The 24,119-nt window shown below is 41.8% G+C and overlaps 1 protein-coding gene across 8 annotated transcripts in view; it reads right to left on the reverse strand.

Annotated features, from left to right (window-relative positions):
• The window catches only part of Rasgrp3 (RAS guanyl releasing protein 3), a 100,857-nt gene that overhangs the window by 18,819 nt on the left and 57,919 nt on the right, over positions 1 to 24,119 (reverse strand). For 4 of the 8 annotated variants that reach the window (XM_085691027.2, XM_085691026.2, XM_048416061.3 and 1 more), the window contains 9 exons: positions 22,730 to 22,850; positions 17,986 to 18,088; positions 15,748 to 15,810; positions 15,101 to 15,232; positions 13,594 to 13,741; positions 11,820 to 11,993; positions 11,318 to 11,434; positions 10,063 to 10,338; positions 1,998 to 2,075 (listed from right to left, as the gene is read on the reverse strand). In XM_085691027.2, the coding sequence (XP_085547153.1) occupies positions 1,998 to 2,075; positions 10,063 to 10,338; positions 11,318 to 11,434; positions 11,820 to 11,993; positions 13,594 to 13,741; positions 15,101 to 15,232; positions 15,748 to 15,810; positions 17,986 to 18,088; positions 22,730 to 22,820 (1,182 nt within the window). In that variant the 5' untranslated portion in view covers positions 22,821 to 22,850. Of the gene's footprint in view, positions 1 to 1,997; positions 2,076 to 10,062; positions 10,339 to 11,317; positions 11,435 to 11,819; positions 11,994 to 13,593; positions 13,742 to 15,100; positions 15,233 to 15,747; positions 15,811 to 17,985; positions 18,089 to 19,830; positions 20,030 to 22,604; positions 22,851 to 24,119 lie in introns of those variants that run through there. The other 4 variants (XM_085691030.2, XM_085691029.2, XM_085691028.2 and 1 more) reach the window with 2 other exon arrangements.

Genomic DNA, 24,119 nt, shown 5'->3' on the forward strand with positions numbered 1-24,119 from the left:
ATGGACTTTTACATATGTATATATGTATACACACATACATACATACATATAGATTACAATTATCAAGTCAACCACAGTGGCACAGGTCTGTAATTCCAACACCTGGGAAACTGAGGTCAGGAGTTTGAGGCCAGACAGGTTTTATAGCAAGATCCTGTCTCAAAAGCAAAAGCTATCTAATTTTATCTGTGTTTTACACAGTTTGTGTTAGTGATCAATTTGCATTGAATGCATACAACACCTCGTAACCAACACATGGCCAAGTTCCTGTCCTTTCACCCATGCTTTGGTTAAGGTGCTAATTTCCCATCCAACTGTTGTGTGAATGCTTGGGTCTCTCTGTCCTCTCTCTGGCCACTGACTTCTTTGCAGGCTTTTCCAATAGTGCTTGTCTGTCTTATAAGACATTTTCTCTTAGTCACATGGGGAATGTGGTGGCAATAATACACAACCCGAACAAGACACACAATCTAATCAGGAGTCAAGCTAAGGCTGTTGTACGGTTTATTGGCTGCTCTCTGTGGGACCCTCATCCATGGGCAGTGTTTCACTGGTGCACACAGGCAAATCTGTTCTGGGACAGGCAAATCTGTTCTGGGAGGCTCTTTATTTGATCTGAACTGGGAATACTTTTTTTTTTTTTTGCAAGAGGATCTGAAAAACTCATTTAAACCCCAAACAATGATGAGGTAGGTGCTACTAGTGGGCAGTTAGCAAGACCAACACCTTTACACAATTTGCATAGATTCATGTCCACACTCACAGTTTTGCATCCCTTTCTTCTCACACCATGGCTCTAGGTGTATGAATGTGTGTGTATGCATGTGTGCAAGCATGTATTGCATGTGTATGTGGACTCTAGAGGTCAACCTTAGGTGTCTTCTTCAACCACTCTTAATCAGATAGTTTTTGAGACATTGAAACTTTCTTAAACTACTTTTATGGGACATGAGGATGTCGTTGTGCTGTTCTCGTTGATATTTTTGTTTGTTTCTGTTTATTTTATTTTATTTTTATTTGTGTGTATGAGTATTTGGACCTGCATGTATGAATGCGCCCCATGTATGTAAACCAAAAGAGGGCATTAAAATCCCTAGAATTGGAGTTGCAGGTGGTTGTGAGCCACCACGTGAGTGATGGCCACTGAACCTAGTCCTCTGCAATAGCAGCAAGTATTCTTAACCACTAAGCCATCTCTCCAAACCATTTATTTATTTATTTATACAAAGCCAGGAAGGATGTAAAGGATCTAGACAGAAACCATACCTAACACAGGATCTTAAATACTAGAATGACTGACCTTTTTTTCTTACTTAAAAAAAAAACATTTATTTATTTATTATGTATACAATATTCTGTCTGTGTGTATGCCTGCAGGCCAGAAGAAGGCACCAGACTTCATTACAGATGGTTGTGAGCCACCCTGTGGTTGCTGGGAATTGAACTCAGGACCTTTGGAAGAGCAGGCAATGCTCTTAACCTCTGAGCCATATCTCCAGCCCCTTTTCTTACTTTTTAAAAGTCTTTTGTGTAGGTGAGTTCTTAGAGGGGGATACAAAAGATAAGAGATCAATGATAAAACAGCATATTGATGATATTTTCCCTCCCTTTTATCATTTGATGATATGAAGAAATAATCCAGAAACACCTATAGAAATAAGCCAGCCCATTGGTCAAATGGAATAATGCAGATCTCTAAAGTTCTTCACTCTTAGGAACACAAAACACCATCGAAATGTCCAATGACAATAAATGACAAACAGTAGTGTTTAGAGCCCTGAGAGAAAAACAACACCTCCAAACTAGGTGGTGGTGGCTCACACCTTTAATTCCAGAGGTAGGTGGATCTCTGTGAGTTCAAGGCCAGTTTGGTCTACAGAGTGAACTCCAGGACAACCAGGACCATTACACAGAGAAACCCTTTCTTGAAAAACCAAAACAACAACAACAACAACAACAACAACAACAACAACAAACCATCAGTACCCTATACCTACCGATTTGGAATTTCTAGGCTCCAGCACCAGCGACAGTTTGTAAATATCATCTTCAGTGTGATAGAGGTCCAGAGAAAGCTATAACAAAATCAAACAACACGAATGATTATGTTAGACCATATTTCTTTATGTACATTACTGAAAGGTTTTCAAATTGAAGGCTCTAAGTCTCGTGCCCAGTAATCTGGATGGATGCAGGCGAGTTAAAAGATACAGAATCATGCAGGGGTGGGTAATAAAACTTTCAAAAGATAAAGTTAACCCTGGCATGGTCATCAGCATCAAGAAAAGCACAAAGAACTCCATTTTCTTGCAGTGCTGGTTGGACAGATCTTACATGTTCAGTCCTGAGTCACTGGGGGCGTTTAGATTTTTACAGGCTGCAGACTGGACAGTTGTATAGCACAGGACCTGATGAAAGGATCATGGAAATAAAGAATAAACTAGCTCAGATTCTATTGCTTTTATAGCACTGTGCAGAGTCCTGGTGACACCAAAGGGTAAAAAGAATGACTCTTTGCCCTTGAGAGTCTGGCAGTTAATTTGAACAAACAGAATTCCAACAAACGGCAGCAACGAAATTGTGTTCCCATCACCGTGTGTTAAGTATGAAGTGAGATATCCCACTCCAGTTGGAATTACAGGAGTTATTCTGGGAAAGAGGAGTAAATGCAAAGACCTGAGTTTGTCATCGGTGAACTCTGGAGCCCGGGTCAAGTTATTTGTGCTTCTATACCTGTGAAATGTGAATAGCTATGCAATTCTCCATCAAACTAGCTGCGGATCAAATGAAAGAATATGTTCAAAGTACCCACAAGGACTTGGCATATGGGACTGTCTCATGAAATGCTATTTGATACTGTTATTTTTGGTATATGTGTACTCGTTGCTATTACTATTACACACAAGGATCCCTGGAGACTGAAATGATCAGGAAAGATTCAGGAGGTAGCTGTGACCTGGAAAGAATTAGAGGAAGAAAAGGCCAGCACAGGCAAGGACAACAGCTCACACCAAGGTTGGAGAGTGTATTCAATGTGTAAACACTTTAACATGCATGCTCCCTGGCACCTGAAGCAAGTCATGAGGTTTACAGTAAGTCAAACAATTCCCACCTGTGCCCTTCAATGCCAGGAGACTCAATGAACCACACCACTCCATCAACAATGATAGAGTCAGCGCTATTGGCCTTTAGGCACGACAAATGTCCTCTAAGAACTTTTTGCTTTGTTTAAGAATAAATCTTCATAATTTGTGAGTATGGAGCAAAGAAGAAGAGAAAGGAAAAGAGTTGAAAAGACAATCAAGAGACAAACTATTGTTTTTTCGGATGCTTTAGCTTGAACTCCTTTACAAATGAAGTTGACGCCATAAAATCCCAAAGCATTCATTCATTTGGCAAATGTTTGGTCAATCCATAATATGTGCCAGAGGCCAGTCAGATCACTGCTCTAGCAATCACTCTACACATCACTTAAATTGAAGACTTTGTTACCGGAAGTTCTTTCCTAAGAAGAATAAAATTGACATTGCTATAAAACGGTCTCAAAATCCTACCAGGACCTGAAACCCTTGTTTGCTAGGAATGGACACTGTATTTACCTTTCTCTAAATGGTCATCACACCTGTTCACGCTAGTCAGGGACAAATGACTCCAGGAAGCAGCCAATCATTCAAAAGAATGAAACAGGACACACAAAAAGGATATTTGATGGGCACATTGGTAACTGTGATGATGAGTATCATCCGTTCTTCTGGATCTATTTACACCAAAGAGAGAAATCTCTGGGCAAAGCTGTGGGAGATTGTCTTAGTTGGCTTAATTGGGTGGAAAGACTAAGCCTAAATTTCCCTAAGCTGGGTCCTGGGCTGTATTAAGACGAGAGAAAGCTAGATACATTTCAGCCTATCATTCTTTGCATCCTGAGGGAAGACACACTGGGATCAGCTACTTCAAGCTTGTGCCACAGCGATTTTCTTGTTTTGATAGACTGGATCCTTGAACGGTGAGACAAAATATTTTTTTTCCTTTTTAAAGCTGCTTTTCTCTTATTGTTTTTGGAGATGGAGGTCTCACTATGTAACCCCGATTGACCTGGAATTTGCAATATAGAGCAAGGCGACCTCAAACTCAGAATTCACCTCTTTCTGCTTCCTGGGATTAAAGGCATTGCCAGATATTATGGTGCAGCAACAAGGCAATAGCTGATACAGTACCACAATGACTTATTAGGAAAAAGAAGAATTCTGGTGGATGCTATTAGATTTTCAATCTTCTCTCTGTGCTGAAGCTTGTTAGGGTACATGGAAAGGAACATCAGCTCTCTGCTAAGGAAGCAATAGGGGGTGACATGGTCTCTGAAAAGTTGAAAGCAGCTGTTATTCAGGTATATTACATATTTGACTGTCTGACATTTGATACCAAGTTGCCAGCTCTGGTTTGTCAAAAGTCAGCAATCTGGAGTTTAATGGTCCCGGCAACAAACAACTTTCTTGTTACTATATAAATAAAACAGCCACCATGGGATGTTGCCTACCACTTGGTAAATCCTCAACTGAGGATGCTGCTGTGACCCATGCCTCATGAAAGCGGGTGGTTACATCTGGTTTTTTGTCTCAGTTGCACTTTGAGGGCTTGCATAGAGGATCTTCTAGAAATAAGAGAGAAAACCAAGTGCAGTCTTCCTTCCAAACTTCTTGTTATTAGGAGTTAGCTCCAGCTTTGAATGGCAAGCATGTTTCCTTCCTCCTGGCTTGCCTCCAAGTCCTGTGATGTCCAAATTCCATAATGACTGGCACCAGCATCCTCGAATGAGGTAACGGCAGCTCCAAGACATTCAATCAGAAATGCCCATAAGACACCATGAAGTTCACGAGATGCTCTTGTGAGTACCCTTGTTAAGTATTTTCCCATGGTAGATGGGCACATAACTGGCCCAGTGATGGATGTGATTTGGTCTTCTCCAAGTGTCTTCTTTCTTATCAGTGCTGTGAGCCTGAGCAAGCAATTAAGCTTCTTGATTCTTCCTGATCAGCATAGCTTCCAGTCAGGACCTTGGTAAAGATTTCAGTTTAATGGCTTTCCTTAGAAGGTCACGGATGCAGGCTTGGCATCTAGGCAATGTAGCAGCCACATGGCATGGTGCTTATCTGTGAACAGAAAACTGTCCCCTGAGCTACTGCTACCATTTCTGCCCTGTCAGTCACAACCCTATTTCCTCTCTCAGATCTCCTTGGGGACCTAAGGATTTTCCCTGTCTACTTCCCATTTTTAAATGAAATAGACAGCTTTTGTCTAACATATTTTGTCCCTGGAGGTTTCAGGCAATATTCTGGTCCACTGTCAGTTGCGTTTACTCTCCAATCCTGTCAGCACAGCTGGATCTAGAGTTAGACTTCATGTTCAATTTTGCTTATTATAAAACAAAACTCTGTCTCAAAAAACCAAAAAAATGCACTTGTTCATCAAAGTATTTATATTCATAAGTTTAGCAACCATTTTTTCCTTCTTCTCCTCCTCCTCTCTTTTTTATTTTCTTTAAAAAAGAGAGACTGTGAAAACACAGGGGCTTTCCAGCTATTTGCATGTGCTCAAAATGGTAAAAGTAACTGATGGGGCTAAAAATACCACGAAAAGAATTTGTCTGTTTCGTATGTTATGAAACAGAGGCACCCGTTTTGAGACCTCCTCAGTATATGTCTTGGGCCCTCAAGGGGAGATGCCTTCGTCAGATCGCCCCTAATAGGGAGAGCTAACTATCTAAATCCCAATAGTCTACCGCTCTGTTCCTCCACTCTTCACTTACCCAGGCTGTTCAAGGGACAAAGGACACCATAGGGAAGGTGACATGGTCTTTGCCTCATAAATTTTATTCTCTAAATAAGTAGTGAGAAGGGTTGGGGAAAATACTGTATAAATTTTCAGAAACACAAAATATAATATATGTTAATAATATGTCCACAGTAGAGAGCAGATGATCTTCCAGATCAATCAAATACAATCTGATACAATCAAATACAAATTTATATTTTAAAAGCGCCCTCCAAGGCCCATTGGTTAAAAGCTCCTACCGTGCATTGACTCTACTGTGATGTATGGGACATTATAAGGTGAAGCCCAGTGAAAGGTCTTCAAATCACGAGAGCATGCCTCCAAGGGAATTCTGGGACCTCAGCCATGTCCTCCTCTCTTCCCTGGTCATGAGATCAGTGGTCTCCTTTTACCAGGTGTTGTCCCACTGACGTGCAGCCTTGCCACAGAGTCAAGGCAGCGGGGCCATCTGTCAACAGGCTGAGGTAAACAAGTCTCTCTTTTCATAAACAACAATCATACTGGATATTTGTTATAGTGATGAAAAGCTGACCTAGTCCATTACCTAAGGGAGAAAGTTCCCTGCCCTTGCACCCAGAAGTTAGCCGCTTTTAGGCTTTTGGGGTATCCATAACTCTCAGTTCCTTCATCTTTGAAAAATGAAGGAACAGAGGGGGTGTGACATTTCTGTTTTCTCCGGAATTACAGGGCCCTTGTGAGAATATATCAGAGGGATACATGGGGAGTGTCATGGAAAGTTCCAGCCGTGGTCAACAGCCTGACGCACAGGGTAGGCATTTAATGATTGTTCATTAACTTGAGCTCTCCCTTTCTGTCTTCCCGTGTCTGAAGCACAAGTTGGTCACTAGAGAACACAGTCACTTGGGGCGACAACTTGACCTGGAGAAAAATGAATCTCTTCTTAAAAGTTATGCTTACGGACTTGCTCTTGTGCCTCAGACAGTTAGAATCGTGTGTTTCAAATCCAAATACGGATATGTTTCATGAAGGGGCCACTAGACTCTAGTGAACATGTGTGGTTTCTCAGGACTCATGTTGGGGACATTACTTCCCTAGAGGTCAGAAAAAAAATGGATGTGGCGTTGTGAGTAAAGCACATTTTACTGGATTGTGGGGAGAGGAGAAAGATATTAGACCTATGTAGAAACTGGCTCAGGTGCCGTGACCCCTCTGCAGGCCTGTGCTGTCCCAGGAAGTCAGTGCACCATGTGTCAACACCACAGAGATGCTTCTTTATTTCCATGCTCTGCCATTCTGTATTTCTAGATTCATAGACATTTAGACCTCAGAAATGACCACAGAAACATAATGAAAAAGGCAAAGTCAGGACGGCTTAGCACAGGGCAGGGCTGAGATCAAGGCCTTTCATCTAGAATTTTTGCCTTCACTCTGGGCTATGGAGACCTGCCCTTCAATATGGTTTAAGTAGCTTCTACGTTTTCTCTCAGTGCTTTTAAAAGAAAGAGTGGGCACACTTGGGCATCATTTCTTTTCTTTTGTTTTATTTCTAACAGAAAAGAATTGTTTCTTAGCTTTTATTTTTTTATTCAGATTTTCTATTTGTACTATTGAATTTCCATTTTAAAAATATTCAAACTTTTCCTCAAGACCTCTTTTTGATAATGTTGCTTGGTGCATTTGGGTTTTACTTTGTATAGAACCAGGACTTTGTGAATCTTAGACAAGTATTCTAGCATGGAGAGATCCTTCCCTTGGTTGACGTACTTAATACTCAAACTTAATGTCTCTACATTACCTTTTATCCCAGACTTCATATACTCTGTTCCTAGAACAAGTAATTGTTATCAAAGGACAATCATCATTGTCTTTTAGGTGTTTGAGACACGGTCCAAATGTGGGCACCTGGCTTCTAAAGTTATACGCAAGGTTAAGAATACAGCTTAGAGGCAGACACTTGAAACTTAGGGCCCACGGTGGCACTTCTTGTCAGACATCACCTGTCTGTCCTGTGGTTTGTTGCCTGGCTGTGGCAACAACTCTGGGCACTGGTTCATGGAAACATATTTACATGGCAAACGATTAATCAGCGCAGGTGCTTGAGTTATTGTGAGGCGGTGCCCCACTGGAGAATGCCTTTTTGTTTATTGCTTATCACACACACACTCAAGAGATCTGGGAGTTGATCACTTCAACGTCACGTTAAGAGTACAGTTAATAAATATTATCATTCTACTTAAGGATGTGTCCTTTGATATCAACTAATTGCTCTGGGAACATGTATATGAAGTCTGGGATCCAGGCTCCTACTCCAGTGCAACCATCCTAGGGATTTAGAGTGTCGGAGCCTTAGAGGAGCTATTGCTTTCATTTTCCATGGACATAAAAAGAAAACATCAATGCACCATGGCAGTCAAGTTTCAGATGCTACACTGTTGTGAAGCCAAATAGGGAAGTTGTACCTTCTTTTGTTTAAGCAAGGGTAAGAGAATTTGTTTTTGTTTCTTCCTCTTCGAAAAGAAGAGCCAAGAGAAGATGCGTTCTTCTATACACCTGCTGTGTTTAAAAAGCTCTAGACCTGAAGATCATCTAAACACTCTGCCACAAGTGTCACAATAAATAAATAATAAGAGTATCTGACACTCATTACTCCTAAATGCAGCATTCACTTTGTCTTCTGAGTTCTCAGTCATGCTAGGTACTGTGAAAGGTGCTGGGCATATAGTAAAAAAATGAATGAATGAATGAATAAATAAATAAATCATGAACAGAAAGAAATTTATCTACTGATCCAGAGGGCCTTCGGAGTGATCCTTCGTCTGGCGAAGGACGGCTATGCAGTCGGAGGCCCACATTGGAGCACCGGATTGAGCCCCCCCCCCCCCCCAGGTCCGGAGGGGGAGCGGAAGGAGGAGGAACATGAAAGACGAAATCAGTACTGCGAGGGATGCTATCACCCACTGATACAAGGGAACGGATCTGATGAGAGTTTACCAGGGCCAGTCGGACTGGGACTGAACGAGGACGTGATCTAGCCAGATTCTCGGAATTTGGCCGGATTCTCTGACTGTGGCTGGCCCGGGGTCTTTCTGAAAAGCCATTGACTATGACACTGGGACCTGTTTCCTCTGCATATGCTGGATTTTGGGGATCCAGTCTGTTTGGACGCTCGCCTTCCTGGACCTGGAGGGAGGGGGAGGGAGCTGGAGCTTCCCACAGGGCAGGAAACCCTGACTGCCCTGGGGGACGGAGGGGAAGGAGGGGGGGAGTGGGGGGTGTGGGAGGGTGTTGGGAGGGGGGGCGGAAATGGAAACTTTTATAATTTAATAAAATTTACTAAAAAAAAAATAAAAAAATAAAAATCAGTTGTGAAGACATGAAAAAAAAAGAAATTTATCTACTGCAGAATAATGCCTTGTACAGTTAAGGAAAAATGCAAAGTACAAGGGTGAAACATGATAGATTCACCACCACTTTGGAAGAGACTAAAGAATACTCTAGAAAGTCTTTAAAAGTAACACATAATGTCCCACAGCAACAATTCTAGCACTTCAGAGACTGAGGCCAGAGGGACCACAAGTTCAAAATTAGCCTGAGCTAAATTGCATGACCCAGGTCTAAAACAAACAAGCAAACAACAGCAACAACAAAACCTGAAAACTAAACAACAACAACAAAAAGGAAGAAGGGGCCAGCAAGATGGCTCCGCAGGTAAAGGCACTCCTTGTACAAATGTGGAAAGAGAAAGCAGATGGCACGCCATTGTCTTCTGACCTCCACGTATGTGCTGTGGTATGCCCAAAGGCTCCCCCACCTCCCTCCCCGCCCCGCCCACATATGCCATGTACACACACATACATAATACAAAACGAAAACTTTTAAATTAAGAATGAAGATAGCGTCTTTGAATTCTCAACCAAAAGAGAAGCAGAAGACTTGAGGACCCAAGGAAAGAACTGATCAGTTGGGCAAGCATGCTGAGGGAGAGCAAAGGGCTACGGTGGCTCTTAGAGGAGAAAGACCTACAGAAGAGGTTCCTATGGACAGAGCTACGTTCATCTCAAAGAAGAAAAATGTGTTTGCTCCGAGGCTATAGTCTCAAATTGCACTCCTTATTGGTGTTAAGTTTCCATTTTCCTCATTCGTTGGGACTCCTTATCATGTCTTAACCCCTAAGCCGTTTTTTCACCAAAAGCGAACTGTTGCGACTTGTCTTTCTATGGCACTAGAGTTAAGGAGCAGAAGCGCTGTGCAGCACAGGCCCCGGCAACTCACAGTGAGCAGGTTGATCAAATCCATGTTAGGTTCTAAGTGGTGAGAGGCATTCTGCAGGGCGACCAGTTCACTCAGGGTAACGGAGAGCTGGTGCATTTTCACGATATTCACTTTGTTCTCTTCCATCCAGTCCGGGAAGATGACATGGACGGCTATCAAGTCTTTCAAGTGCACGCCAAGGATGGGGATTTTGAAGCCATCACAGTCGGCGAAGGCCTTGCGGTAATTGCAGTAATTGCCATTGGAAGAGACCAACTCTGTCATTTCGTTCCAGTTCTGGGAAGAGATGGAAAAGTAGAATTTTCAACCAACAGCTTTCTCTCCTGTCCACTCCCAGATTCTGGAAGATGTGACTGGGAATTCCTCAGCTATGAGGAGGAGGATCGGCTGCACCAGTGTTGATGCGGGGAACTGTCAACCAAGAAGAAGAAAAGCAGAAAGGAGTACTGGGCCTGGCTCTCTCGTGGGCAGCCTGCTCCTTTTTCCTCTGCTTACCGCTGGGCTGCCAGGGTTGTCAGACAACAGACTGCTTTATTCTTTAACCAATTTAGATCGTCTCCATCTTCATCTTCCTCAGGGTTAAAACAGAACACACCCTACTGCTACTACAGCCAAGGGTTTGTATAAGGGAAAATGTTCCTTTATGCTCGGTAAACAAAATGGTTATTTGATATGGTCTGCAATAAATATAGTAGAGAATATCAGTTTGAGAACTGACTTTTAAAGGTACATGCTTTTGAGTCTCTATACTCATCTGGTATCTTCCACATTTATTAGAGGGCCACTCACACAGCAAGCACCAAATGAATATTCGGTGATATTTACAATATATTCATCTTTGGCTAGGATAAGATTTTTTTTCTTCTTTTTTTAATTTATTTCTTGGAGAGTAGGCATTCATGGCTCAGCCTATGTCTACAGATCAGAGGACAGTTGCTGGGAATAAGTTCTTTCCTTCCACCGTGTGAGTTCCAGGGATCAAACGTGGCTCGCCAGCGTTGGTGGCAAGCATCCTCATCTACTGGGCCATCTCACCAACCTGGCCAGAACATTCTCATTGTCACACTTCCCACTAGCAGCAATCTGGTTTTCCGCGTGTACTCTGCCACAGGGCTAATCCCTTCTGGTTCAGTTCCCTATGTGTAGCTTTGTATTGCTTTAAGAGATAAAGGTTGCCTTTCCGTGTAATACTGGTCAGAGCACATTACCACAATCTGTACTGCTTGCTCGGAATTCCGATCAAAATCCGCCATACCTTTGTAACCTCTGAAGAGAGGTGAGAATGGGTCTCTTTGAGTCGGGAAATGGAGCTATGACTAAGGCCGCCAACCACTGCCATCAAGGTGTTAAAATTTTTTAGCTGAAGGAGTTTCTGTAATGAAAAAAAAAAGTTAACACCAGTACTAGTACTTGGTAAGGATTTTTAAAAGCTATTTCGAGTTTCCCAAATTGCAGGTGAATGCAAGCACAGCATTAATAACAAGAATCTGAGAAGAAGGCACATCAATTTGAGATGAAGTGAAAATTGAATCCTCTATGAAAAAAAAAGGTATCATATTTCCACAGAACACAATCAAATAGTCCTAAAGCACTGCTGTTTAAAAACAGCCTTGTAATGTTAGGGGAGTATGGATTGTTAACTAGACATCTATGAGTAGTTGAACTGTCCAGTGCTCTTCTGTTGTAAACACCAAAGTTCTCAATAGTATTAACGACTGCACAGACTCCCCAAACCCAGGGCTGAGTATAAGACACACCTGTGCTACATTGATGAACTTGGTGATGACTTCTGCCCTTTGCTGGGGACTTGGTTTGCTGAGAACCATCAGCTGGACCCACTTAGAGATTCCATTAAATAAAGCAATAGATCGCTCCAAAGTTGGGTTATTCTCCAAACAGCCATGGATGACGTAGCTCTGATAATCGGTGAACTGGGGAGAGGAAGAATCAGATTCTAAACTAGAATGGAGGTATCACAAAAGCAGACATTAGAGAGTTGGGTAAAGGGGGTGAGCTAGCCTTTCATGACAACATGGTGATTTCTTCCATTTCCCGTTCATAAAGGAGTCTTTCAAGTTCAAGACCTCTGCATCTTTAGCATTTGGAGGAGGGGGTAGGGAAACGGGAAAAATTCAAAGTTATATTACAGAGAATTCCGAACTTCCCATGCCCTCAGATCCATCTAGGCCATTAGCCTGGAAATCTTAAGGCAGACAGGATCAATATCATGCTGGGAAAGAACTAAGGTTTTCCATTTTTAGTTCTAGCAGTGTTGCCAAAGAATAAACACATTTAAGACACAATGACACACACTAAAGAACAGGAGGTTGATGGAATATAATACTCTCAAATAAGAATAAGCTTCTAGTATTTCAAGAAAAAAATGGAGATAGGAAAAAATAAAGTAAGAATGCTCTTTAGCAATCCAGACGTGCTTTCATGTTGTGAGGGGAGATACCGTCACCTAGGGATGAGCCTTGTAGCCTATCCTATACGAAGTTGAGGGAACCACCTTCCTTGGCCTGTCTGAGAGCATCATGACGGCTCTTTACAAACACGATTTGCTTGGTGAATGCATCAGTCTTTTAGGAATCTCTGCTTTTAGGCTAAAGATACAACTTCTAGAACATTTTCCCGGCATGTATGAGACCCTTGGTTCAATCCTTAGCATGACCAAAAGCTTTAAAAAAAAAGAAAAGAAAAGAAAGAAGGAAGAAGGGAAGGAGAAAAGGAGGAAGGGATGGAGGGAGGAAGGAAAATAGGAAAGAAGGAAGGAAGGAAAGAAAAGAAAGAAATCCATGCTTCTAATGAAAATCATCGTGTTTGCCAGCAATGGTGTGATTTACTTCAATTTCCTTGGAAGAAGAGTAATTTCTCCCGAGCTCATGAGATACACTGAAGTAACGGTTGATAGAACCACAATAAAGTAGTGGGTAGCAGCAAAGAGGCATCTTGAAGGGACTGCAGGAAAGGAAGGAAGGAGAACAGGAAGGGAGAAGGAATGTAGGAAAGGAATGAGGGTCTATCAATATGTGTAGGAAGGAAAGTCTATTGCAGGACCTTTGTCTCAGGGACAGAGGCCACCTTATGTTGAGAGTTCTTCAACGCCTGCAATTCTTAATTCTCGACCTATTTCCATAGGCAGTTGTGCAGATACCAAAATGAGTTAACCGTCCACTGCCTCTGTGCTATAAATAAAAGTTGCAACAGAACCATTCATTTGGAAGAGGTCACTCGAACTAAATAAACCTTGAATGGTTAAATCTCTGCTGAATATTTAGAAAAATCAGGCTTCAATTCTATGAAAGGAGACATTGAACGCAGTGACAGAAATATAGCTTCTGAGCCGTAAACTAAAGACAGGATAATATTTATATTTGGTTAAAAGGGATTGTTCCTGTGAATTGAGGGCACATTTCCAACAGAGCCCGGTGGCGGAGACTGCCAACACTTGGGAGTATGAACACACAGCTCTCGGGAAAGTTGGCACAGCCCATGTTACCCTTGGAAGAATAACCGTCAAGTTCTTACTGAGATCCTTCGAAAAGATTTATGCTCCAAAAAAGTGAGGTGCTCAGCCAACTCAATGGGCTCCAGATGGTCAAATAAGAGACAAGCCTTCCCCTTTTTCGATACTTTTTTCCTCTGCGTGACTCGCCTCATCCAGTCGTAGGAAGGTCTGTGAAAGGAGAGAGGCTGGTCGGTCAACGTGCCGAAAACGCATTTCACTCAGTGGAAGATATTAACCTACTGACTGTAACTCTTGGCCTACTGCCAGGAGCGTGTGTGAAATACATGCCCTGTCCTCCATATTTGAAGAGAAAACCACCCACCCTCTGCCAACAGAGCCCAGACTTGGAGTTGTTTTTTTGAGGCAGGATAGGTTTGCCATGGCCTATCCTGAATCTCTTACTTGGTATTCCTTGTGACCAAGAACGACATGAACTTTAAAGAAGAGATCAGGGTGAGGTCTATAAATTCGGAAGTTTATTGGCATCTAGGAAGTGAGTGATTCAAGATACTGGGAAACAACTGAGGCTGTGTTTACCACAGCATCGTGTGGATTAGCTGAAAAACTCATTATGAAGACAAAAGCCTAGATCTCACTTCCAGAGACTCTGAATTTACTGTTTACTGAATTTGCTGATTTACTAGGAATGAATCTGAATCACAGGCATTGTAAACAAGCCTCCCTGATGAGCCCTGGGTCATTCACTGTCAAGTAGTCTTGAAGAAGAATTCCAGGCGGATAGAATGCCGAAGATGCAAAAATAAGTGCTTTTGATGGTCGCCTGTAATCCTAGCCCTCGGCAAGCCAAGATGGGAAAATCATCACAAACTCAAGGACAGCCCAGGTTACACAGTGAATTCCAGGCCAGCTTGGGACAGAATAAGCATTTGTAATACCCACAACCATACCTAGGTTCATGAGAAAGCTTTTCCTGGGCAGAGTTAGCTGGTCTGCATTAAATGAATCTAAGTAGTATGAAGTCCCTTATTAGATAACCAGTCAGGATACAACTGTGATCAACATTTGTGTAACTACAGGGGAGCCTCTGAAGCACTGGGGTGCAGAGCCTCTCAGGATTGCCTGAGAGTATGCATTGAATGAGGGGGTCTTCTTAAGGTATAGATTCTGATTCAATGGGCTTAGGCGGGACCCAAGACGCTTTTCTGATGGGCTCCTAGGAGAAACCAGTGTAAATGATCTGAGTAGCTGAGTAGCATAGGAGACAATGGCTACGTTCTGACTTGAGAACTAAATACTCAGCATCCATTCTGTGCCTGAGACTTTCTTGTGTTTCCTTGTGGAATCCTTAAACATAGACTAATCCCGTTAAGGTACCATTTTACAGACAAACTGTAGCTTGGTGAGAGAGGTTGTGTCTACCATTGCTATAGCCATGTTCACAGTAGTCAGACTATCTCCAAAGGAGGTTCCTTATAGAACAGTAGGAATTCCCTCCTGCAGGGTCATCACTAGCCCCTCCCCAAAGGGGTGGACCCACAAAAACCGAAAGACTTGCATCGCTCTTACACGCTGGATATGTCCATGAGGCTGAGGTGCTTTTCATAGCCTAGTTGGCTAGCGACTTCCCGGAACTCCTCAGTCATACGAATCAAACCAAGATCCAAATTAAACTCGGCAGGGAATTTCAGAATCCAATACCTGAAAGGTATAGAAAGGATTTTTGACAGCTTGGAGATTTCATTCGGACCTCTTTAGCGACTATGGTACCATTTTTATAACCTGAACTTAACACGGACTCCAGTACCCCTTAGTTCCATCCAAGTCGTCGGCTCATATTCCCAGCAATTCCACCATGTGTCTTTCTGCTTCTTCCATGGAGAACCAAGATCCAGCAACTCTGAACTTCTTCGTAACTTACTACAGAGTCAACTGAAGGAAGCGCCCCCAAACCCCAATTCATGGTAATGTATATGGTGAGGGAGTAGAAACCATTGAATCCACTGGATCTCTGAACTGGTCTGACTCTGTAAGTCACTAGCCCCTATCTGATTTCTAGTCCATAATGTAAATTCTCCCCCATCCACCAGGAACAGAGAAGAATTAATAGTTTCAAAGACAGCGAGGTGAAGTATTGGCTGCTTTGAACAAGACAGGAATTGTTGACAAGTCCAGAACCCAAAGCTACAAGAAATTAAATCTGTAAGTGTGTTTACCTCATGAAATAGCAGACCTTCAGTCGGAACTCGTCACAGCATTCTCCCCTGGCGTTCTGATACGTAGGCTCATTAAAGAAAATGTTCGTATGTCTTCCCTTTGCACATGCCTAGCCAACACTGTTCCAACAATTTATCCAAATCCCAGGCAGCCCGAGTTACAGGCTGAGCAGCTCTAATTCAAAACCTTGAAATGCAAAATGCCCCAAACTCTGAAACTTTTGGAGAGCCAACAATACTAGGAAAAAACTGTCAACTCCTGAACTAATAAGATGCTATAGTCAAATGAGAGTCTATTTCAAATAGTGTAATTTTGGACCTGTATGTTATTATTATTGACATGTTATTATATATAGTAGATTTATATACTTAAGAGTACTACGGATTCTAGAAATAGGCTTCATCTAGCTTCCTCTGTGTGATTTTAGACTTGAGTCTGAAGCGGTTAACTAGGAACTAAGTTTGTGTACCCTGGATGTTTTTAATGGATTGTGATCCTTTAACCTCCTCCAATACACTGCATATGGCATTTGAATTGTTTAAGTTTCCTGCAGTGAGCCATGACTATTCCTAACATGTCAGTACAGCTATTCTGAAATTTGTCAAAACTCCAAGATGTGAAATGGTTGGGTTTCAAAGCTGTGGATGATGTGAACTCAACCTGGAGAGAGTCAAACGGGCATAGAAGTGGGGTTTGAGCACATGGACACTGAGGAGCCAAACTTGACTTGTTAAGCTTCTGGGATGTATTTTTGGTCTGATGGAGAAGTCACTTACAAATTAGTTCCACCCTCCTGAGTACTTATCAACCAACAACCACACACTGTGGTCACAAGCATGCTGCAAAGTATACATAATTCCCAATTAAGAGTGCCCAGAAACACCATGGTAGCCAAAAATATTTCAAATTTAGGATTGGTATTTTATATAACAAGCACTCAGATCTCATGGGTATTTGAAAACGTCACACTCAGGTACGTTGATACTAAGGTTGTGCTATTTGTTCCCAAGTCTATCCACTGGTTCTCCTAGAACAAACACCCCTATTATAACCAGACACAGTGGGCATGGAGGAGGTAAAGAATCCAAGGAAGAAAATGTCAGTCTTCAACGTTCATACCATCTGAAATTTCCCACATGCTCTAACAGGCTCAAATAGCCCTCTTTATTTGTGTTTCGTGCATTGACAACCACGCTAAGGGTAAGAATGCTGCTAGCACATGAGCTCTAGGGGCAGTATATGGATCATGTGGTCCACTCCCCCATCCTTCCCTACACTCTACTTGTCAGGGGTGGGACAATGGACATGGAATCTTGCTCCTTTCTAAGCCTGCTGCATTCAGGGTGAATGTCTTCTTAACCTCTCTAACATCCTCCTATCCCTTGGGCTTGTGGGAAGATGAAAGGAAGAAGTATGAAGTGGGCAGGCTCAGTTCCTTCTTGGCTCAGGAAGGCTTGGCAGGCAACAACAATGTTTGGGCAGACTTTCTAAGTCTCGGGCTCTCCCTTCCTGTAAGTAAACTCATACAGGGGCTCCTGGGCTAATATAAGGTAGAGATGTAAAAACACACTTAGAGATTATACACAAACACAGACCTTAGGAAATCAACTTCCTCAAACTCTGAGACTACTAGCATTATCATACACGCACCTTTTAATTATTTCTTAGGACCACATTACCCACAAAACCATAAGCAGCTGCTCACATTACAAAGTGGGGTTTTCAACTATGAGGAATTTTATTTTCAGCCTTGTACAGATTTTTTTGTTTGGTTGTGTTTGTCAATAAAACCAAAAATTAGCATCAATCAACAAATTACGGGGGTAAAATCCTTCTAGAACATTCACTATGTCTTACCAGTAAAGGGAAAATATGAAAACTAAGCTAGGTTTTGTTGTCCTCACAGAAGGAAAATATTGAATCAGTGTTAAATAATCTTTCGTTACACTAACAGTCTAAATGTTTAGGATGAGTTCGGAGCCTTCAGCCTACAACTCCTGTTCCACTTCACATCTTACTGACATATTCAAGTTCAGCCAAAACACCAAATATTTAGCTAACTATTCGGTCCATCATCCTGATGTCTCATCTAACATCTATATAGTCTCAAAACTTCTGGATGACTGACCAAATAAGACCATTTATTTATTCATCTTAATTTACCGGCTTTAGATAGACTATCTAAATACAGAACTTGATTTATGGCTATAAACATCACACAGCAGTTGAAAAGATATATGCAGAGGAGTTTTTCTGCCAGTTCGGTGGAAGATAAATACCATCGGTGCATCAGCAGAACGATTCTTGGCAAATAGCTGTCATTCAATTCTCCATTGTCATCTGTGGAAAGTAAAATAAGAGGTGAAGAGATGGCAGGGTTAATCTCTTCTTCCTTTAATATCACTTGAGAGACTACAGTGTCAACAACCCATAAGCCCCGTTATATTTTGTAAGATTTATTTTTAATTATGTATATATGTGTGGGTATGTGCACATGAAGCCAGAGGTAGCAATGGGAGTACCATACAGTTGTGAGCCGTCAGACATGGCTTCTGGGAACTGAACTCTATCATCTTTAGGAGCAGCATGCTCTCTTAACCTTCAAGTCATCTCTCAGCCATCTCTCCAATTATCTTTTTTACCTCCAACGTCTGCTGGTATTTCCTTGCAAGCTAATGTAGATGGTGTCACCATTCTTCTGCTTTGCCACCGACAAATTTAGCAAAAATAAATTCAGGACACCCAAGTAAATTTGAATTGGAAATAAATAGTGATTAAGTTGTTAGAACAGATATGGCCTTGGCATATTTGAGACATACAAAAAACATGTTGATTGTCTGAAATTCAAATGTGAGTGATCATGTCGCATTTATTTATTTGGGCAGGGGTGCTGTATGTGTGGAAGAGAGAGGACATCTTTCAGGAATTACTTCTCTCCTTCTACCGTGTGAGCTTTAGGAATCAAACTCAGACCAAGGGACTTGCTGACCACAGTCATTCTATATTTTATCCAATCGCCCTACTCTGGCTTACTTCTGATTTTCTATCAATTAAAGAAATTAAATTGGTAAACTAATTGAACAAAGCTCTCTTGAGTGACTCCAATGCTCAATGATAAAATAGATACACAAACAGCAAAACAAATGTGTGAAGCACAATTAATAACAACTCAAAGACTGATATTGAGGTTCAACCTGAAGACCAGAAAAGCAAAATAGCCAACCACTGGCTCTTAACTTGACCTCAGTATGAAAATGGCAATCCTGCCTCCAGGAATCTCAGAATGAGACTGAGAGCTGTCTCCTCCCATTTTTATAATCCTCTCTAGTTCTGGGATTAAAGGCTTGCATGACTCCCACCTGGTTTCTATGGCAAGCTGGCATGGCTACTGGGATTAAAGGTTTGTGTCATTGCTGCCTGTCCTATAAGGCTGGCCAATGTGACTGTTCTACTTTTCTGATCCTCAAGCAATAATAAGTTATTGTTATTAATACATAAATAAATAATTTATTTATTAAAATATAAGTGAAATGCCACTACAAAGGTGCATAGATATATATGAAAGATATACAAATGAAGATTATAGTGGGTTGTGCAGTACGTACACATACAGAGAAACCCAAGTCAGAACAAAGCAATCACCATTGTAGCGTGTACCACATGCATGCAAATATACACTGAGAAGTGGGAGGGTAGAAGTTAGCACCATTTCTGAGAGGTTATTAGGAATTATGACTATTTAGAAGGACAACTAATGACCTCGAAGAGAATTCTAATGAAAGGAGAAAAATATGGAAGTAGAAAATGACACAGGGAATATCCTAGAAGTAAGTAGATAGTTTGTCTGGAGTATGAGTCATGGTCAGGAAAGGAAATTAAATACAGAAGCCAGTGGAACTGGAGAGACAGAATGGGTCCACCCTCTGACACCAAGGTATCGAGACGGAAACATATTCCAGGAAGAACCTGCATGTGAGCTGAAGCAAGCGGTATCCTCAAGATATACAAAGGAACCTGCATGTGAGCTGAAGCAAGCGGTATCCACAAGATATACAAGGGGACCAAGGAGGAAGGGGACACACCGAACATCTCAATGCACGTGTTGAGCAGTTCATCTAGCGTCGCTGCTTTCCCGAGGCCGCTGGACCCCATGGTTGTTTAGCCGTTGTCAAAAGCCTGGAGACATTTCCAGCAGGAGACAGATCATCTCCATAGTTGTAGCAGCCAGAGGTTCCCGCACCCTGTGGGAGCCTCTCTTCCTAATTATAGTGCAAGAAAACTCTAAACGAAGAAGAAGAGAAGGTTGTTTCAGACCAGATTTAGACCACATCCAAGGATGGCTTTCCTAGCTTGCTCAGGCCTGCCCAACTGCCATTGACTGTATTTTCTACAAGAAGTACAGACTGGCAGATGATCGCAATTGCCGTAAGATAAAACAGCTGGCTAGAACGTCCCTTAGTGTGCACTGGTATGTGAGAGCCCAGAGGTGCTCTGCCTTAAACACCATGCCTTTCTGCAGCTGAACAATTTTTTAAATGATATCTTGCACTTTCTTCTTAGTCTTACATAACGAGGCGTTCAGGAATGTCACACACTTTACTCAGTTTAATGGCACTGCAGATGTATTTAGGGACATACACTTTGGAATACCAATGTAGTTGTAAGCCTCACCCTCACTGATCATGTATGTCCCACAACTACAAGAAAAGTCTAAACTTCTCCTAAACTTGCTAATAGCAATATTATCACTATGAGTACTTGTCTTAGGTACATTGTTATTGCTGTTAAGAGACACCGTGACCTAAGCAACTTATAAAAGAAAATATTTATTGGGGCTCATGGTTCCAGAGGGTTAGAGTCTATGACCACTATGGTGAGGAACATGGCGTCAGGCAGGGGTGCTCTGAACAGACTACAACCTGATGTACAATCCCAAGGCAGAGGGAGAGCTAGCTACAAATCTCAAATCCCACCCCCAGTGCCACACCTCTTCCAGAAAGGCCACAACTCCTAATCGTTCCCAAACAGTTCCACCAATGTATGAGCCTCTGGGGCCATTCTCATTCCAAACAACACTAGACGCTTTAGTGATATTCCCCAACTTTGTTGACGAGGCCTTCATAATGATGCTGGGAGGCAGCAATTATTATTCTCTACATAGAGATAGACTTCACAGAGACTCAAAGTTTGATTCAAGATATCCCATCTTTCAGGCCTAAAAGCAAAATCCCCATATTAAAACAAAACTTCTGGCCTCCCTTTCCCTCGTCCGATTCTCCCAGATGTGAATCCTGTGAGCTGTCACCACATTGTCCCCTAATCTAGTATTAAGGGCATTACTTTTCTACAGCATCTCAGAGAGAGGATGCCATCATAATTATTACTGTTAGGAAGACGACACCATCTTATTTCATCGAGCCAGCCTCTGATGCCAGATCATCATAGGACATGGAGAAGCACAGAGGCCACAGCGCTGTAAAGCAGTATCCACTTTGAATAGTGGGGTATATAAATAAAGCCATTAGAGACTCTTCTGGAGAGCTGTTTGAGTCAAGGTTTATTTCCCTCTCCAGTGTTGTTTACTTTGACTGGCGGTCAATGAGCATCAGGCAATGTGTTAGAAACAAAAGCTACCCAGGTGAAGGAAGGAATCATTCTGTCTTTGCCTTCTACAGGCTCACAGTCGGCTGCAGAAGGCGTGGGGGAACAATGTCTAATGTCCAAAGACATGGCTGTATTAATTCAGTGAAGTCGGCAAAGGATAGCATTTGGGTGAATCTATACACTGGGCATATATTGAGCCTATGGGCTTCATCTAATTCCAGATGAAAGAAAAGAAAATTTCTTGTCAATTCATTCTATACAATCATGTCTTTGTGCCTAGGGTCCTTTCTGGAGGATAAAAAGAATGGCTTCCTGAGAACAACAGGAAGGGAACACACACAGTTATGCAGAGGTGACTCTTCTACACCTCATAACAAAGGTATCTCATCAGCAAACATTTCCTGACCACCTACCTTCACCAAAACCACCTCTCTCCCCATGCTACCTCTGGCTCAACATGCCTTAACTCTCTTCCTGGGTTCAATTTTCTTCAAATGCCTAAGATCATAACTCTCCATAGAAAATTCCTCAAAACATATTTAATGTTGTGAATGAGTGTTTTTATGAATAAATAGAGTAAAAAGATTGCCCAAAGTTTGTCCGAATATGCACAAATTTGGGAGAGAATTAGAGATCCCATGAATTCTTGAGAGGTTTTGGTTTTTTGCTTTTTCGGTATGATTCACTAATTTAAATTAACTTTAAAAATTCCTGTCAGTCTTTTATGTTTAACAGGGTCCATCCATAGTCATAATAAGAATTTCATACCTTTTCTAGGACCTTCTGGACAGCACTTCCCCGAATTTTCTCTAATGTAAGCTCCATTAGTGTATTTAAAAGTTGAGACTGAACAATGAGCTGGAAATAGCAGTTTGTGGCTTTAAGTGGTTTTTCAGACCAAACCCCAAAATGATTCTTGAGTTGTCTTGGAAGTGTTGAGTTCCCCACAAGTGATTAGAAAGAACCCTATACTAAAGACCTGTCACTGTATTCGGAGCTGTATTTGTGAGCAGTGAAGAATCTGACTTGTAATGGGCCAAGTGCACTGGCCTATTGGGTTACAATCTGTTTCTGCAATCATTAGGCCTGTCTGTGTCTCTACTTATCCTTGTCTCCTGCACATTTACCTGTGATCACATTTCACTCATGTGGGCTTTATTGTGTCTATAAACACATTTTCCAAAACAAAGATTCCACCTTGCAAAAACAATAGCATTTGTGTCTTAAAATGAATGGTAAGGAAAGACATTACCTATAATCTCATCATGCAAACATATAGCTCTCACTAATATCAGGGTGTGCTTCCTTTGTCCTGCTGGGTGTAGTTAGAGTTGCTTCTTATATAATCTTAACAGATTTGTTTTAAAAAGCACTCACAATCTATTTTCATACAGATAAAGTTCCCGGCCTGAAAAGATGTCAAGTTGTCATCCCCAGAAAGGGCATCAAGACTGAAGAACTGGTTCATTCAACTCAAATTATAAGTGCTCTGGAAACCCTGAAAAAGAAAACAAAACATCAGTCAGAAAAGAACCCAGTTAGTAAGTGGAAACTCTAAAAAAAACCCACCTGATGCTGAAGCATCGCAAAGTTATTCCCTGAGGTCTATGTGATGATTGAGATTTGGTGTGAACTTTAACCTTAAGATCAAATAAAAGAAAAACTTATTCAAAATAGTCATTTGGTGGCATGATTATGTTTTAATCAGTTGACAGTTTTAAAATTCTGCTTTTTAGGGGCCTGTGAAATGGCCCGGATTGTAGTATTTTCTACAAAGGCTGGAAGACCTAAGTTTAACACTCTAGATCCAGGTAAAATTTGAGAGAGGGAAAAGGCTCCACAAAATTGATCTCCACACACATGCCATAGCATGTGGACCACCCTATCCCTGGCAAATAATAAATAGAATTTAATTATTATATTTACCTTAAAACAACTCATATGTGTTTTTGTTTGTTTGTGTAATGGTCTGTCCTATCCCTTTAAGAAACAAGCTCCGCCCACTTCCACCCCCATCCATTGCCAAGGCAGGCAGATCTTCCTTCTGCTTCCAGTCTGAGCCCCTTCCTTTTCTGTCTCTCCCCTGAAGAGGTAGCTGCTGCCATGGTTCCTTTCCCCTGCCCCATCTGGTTCTCTCTCTCTCTCTCTCTCTCTCTCTCTCTCTCTCTCTCTGTCTCTCTGCCTCTCTCTGTTCTTCCTCCTTCTTCCCTTCTCCCCTTTCCCTTCCTTAATTCACTAAATAAATATCCAACCTCACTCTGCATGGTGTGCCTATTTATCTGTCTCTCACCTGCAGGGGCTGTGGCTCCTCATGGGACTGGCTGCCCTCATGGGACTGGCTGCCCTGCCCAGGTTTCTCACCGTCCATGCGGCTCCCTTCCTGAGACCCTGTTGCCTTCATGGCCCGCTGCCCACTGCCACTCCTCAGCGAACAGCGCCATTTTATTTTTACCATTATAGTTTGCTTTGTTGTTGTTGTTTTAGTTTTATGCACATAATGTAAAACCTTACTTCAGTTATATACTTTCCTCCATGAATTACTCATTTAGAGTTTCCAAGAATTGACACAGAATGTTAACAAATTCTGAAGCACTTTGGTGTGGTTTATATCACTCTGACCCTAAATCACATGGGATTGTCTCAACAGGAATGTCAGTGTTGTTGTAGCTTGGGTTCTTGAGTCTCCTGGTAGTTTAGAACTTACTATAGTGTTGATAGTTTAAATTATTTTCAAGAAAAAAAATCATTCTAAATGATTTTGTCAAGC

Source organism: Myodes glareolus, chromosome 6, assembly GCF_982192425.1.
Source record: "Myodes glareolus chromosome 6, mMyoGla1.1, whole genome shotgun sequence".
Lineage (NCBI taxonomy): Eukaryota > Metazoa > Chordata > Mammalia > Rodentia > Cricetidae > Myodes > Myodes glareolus.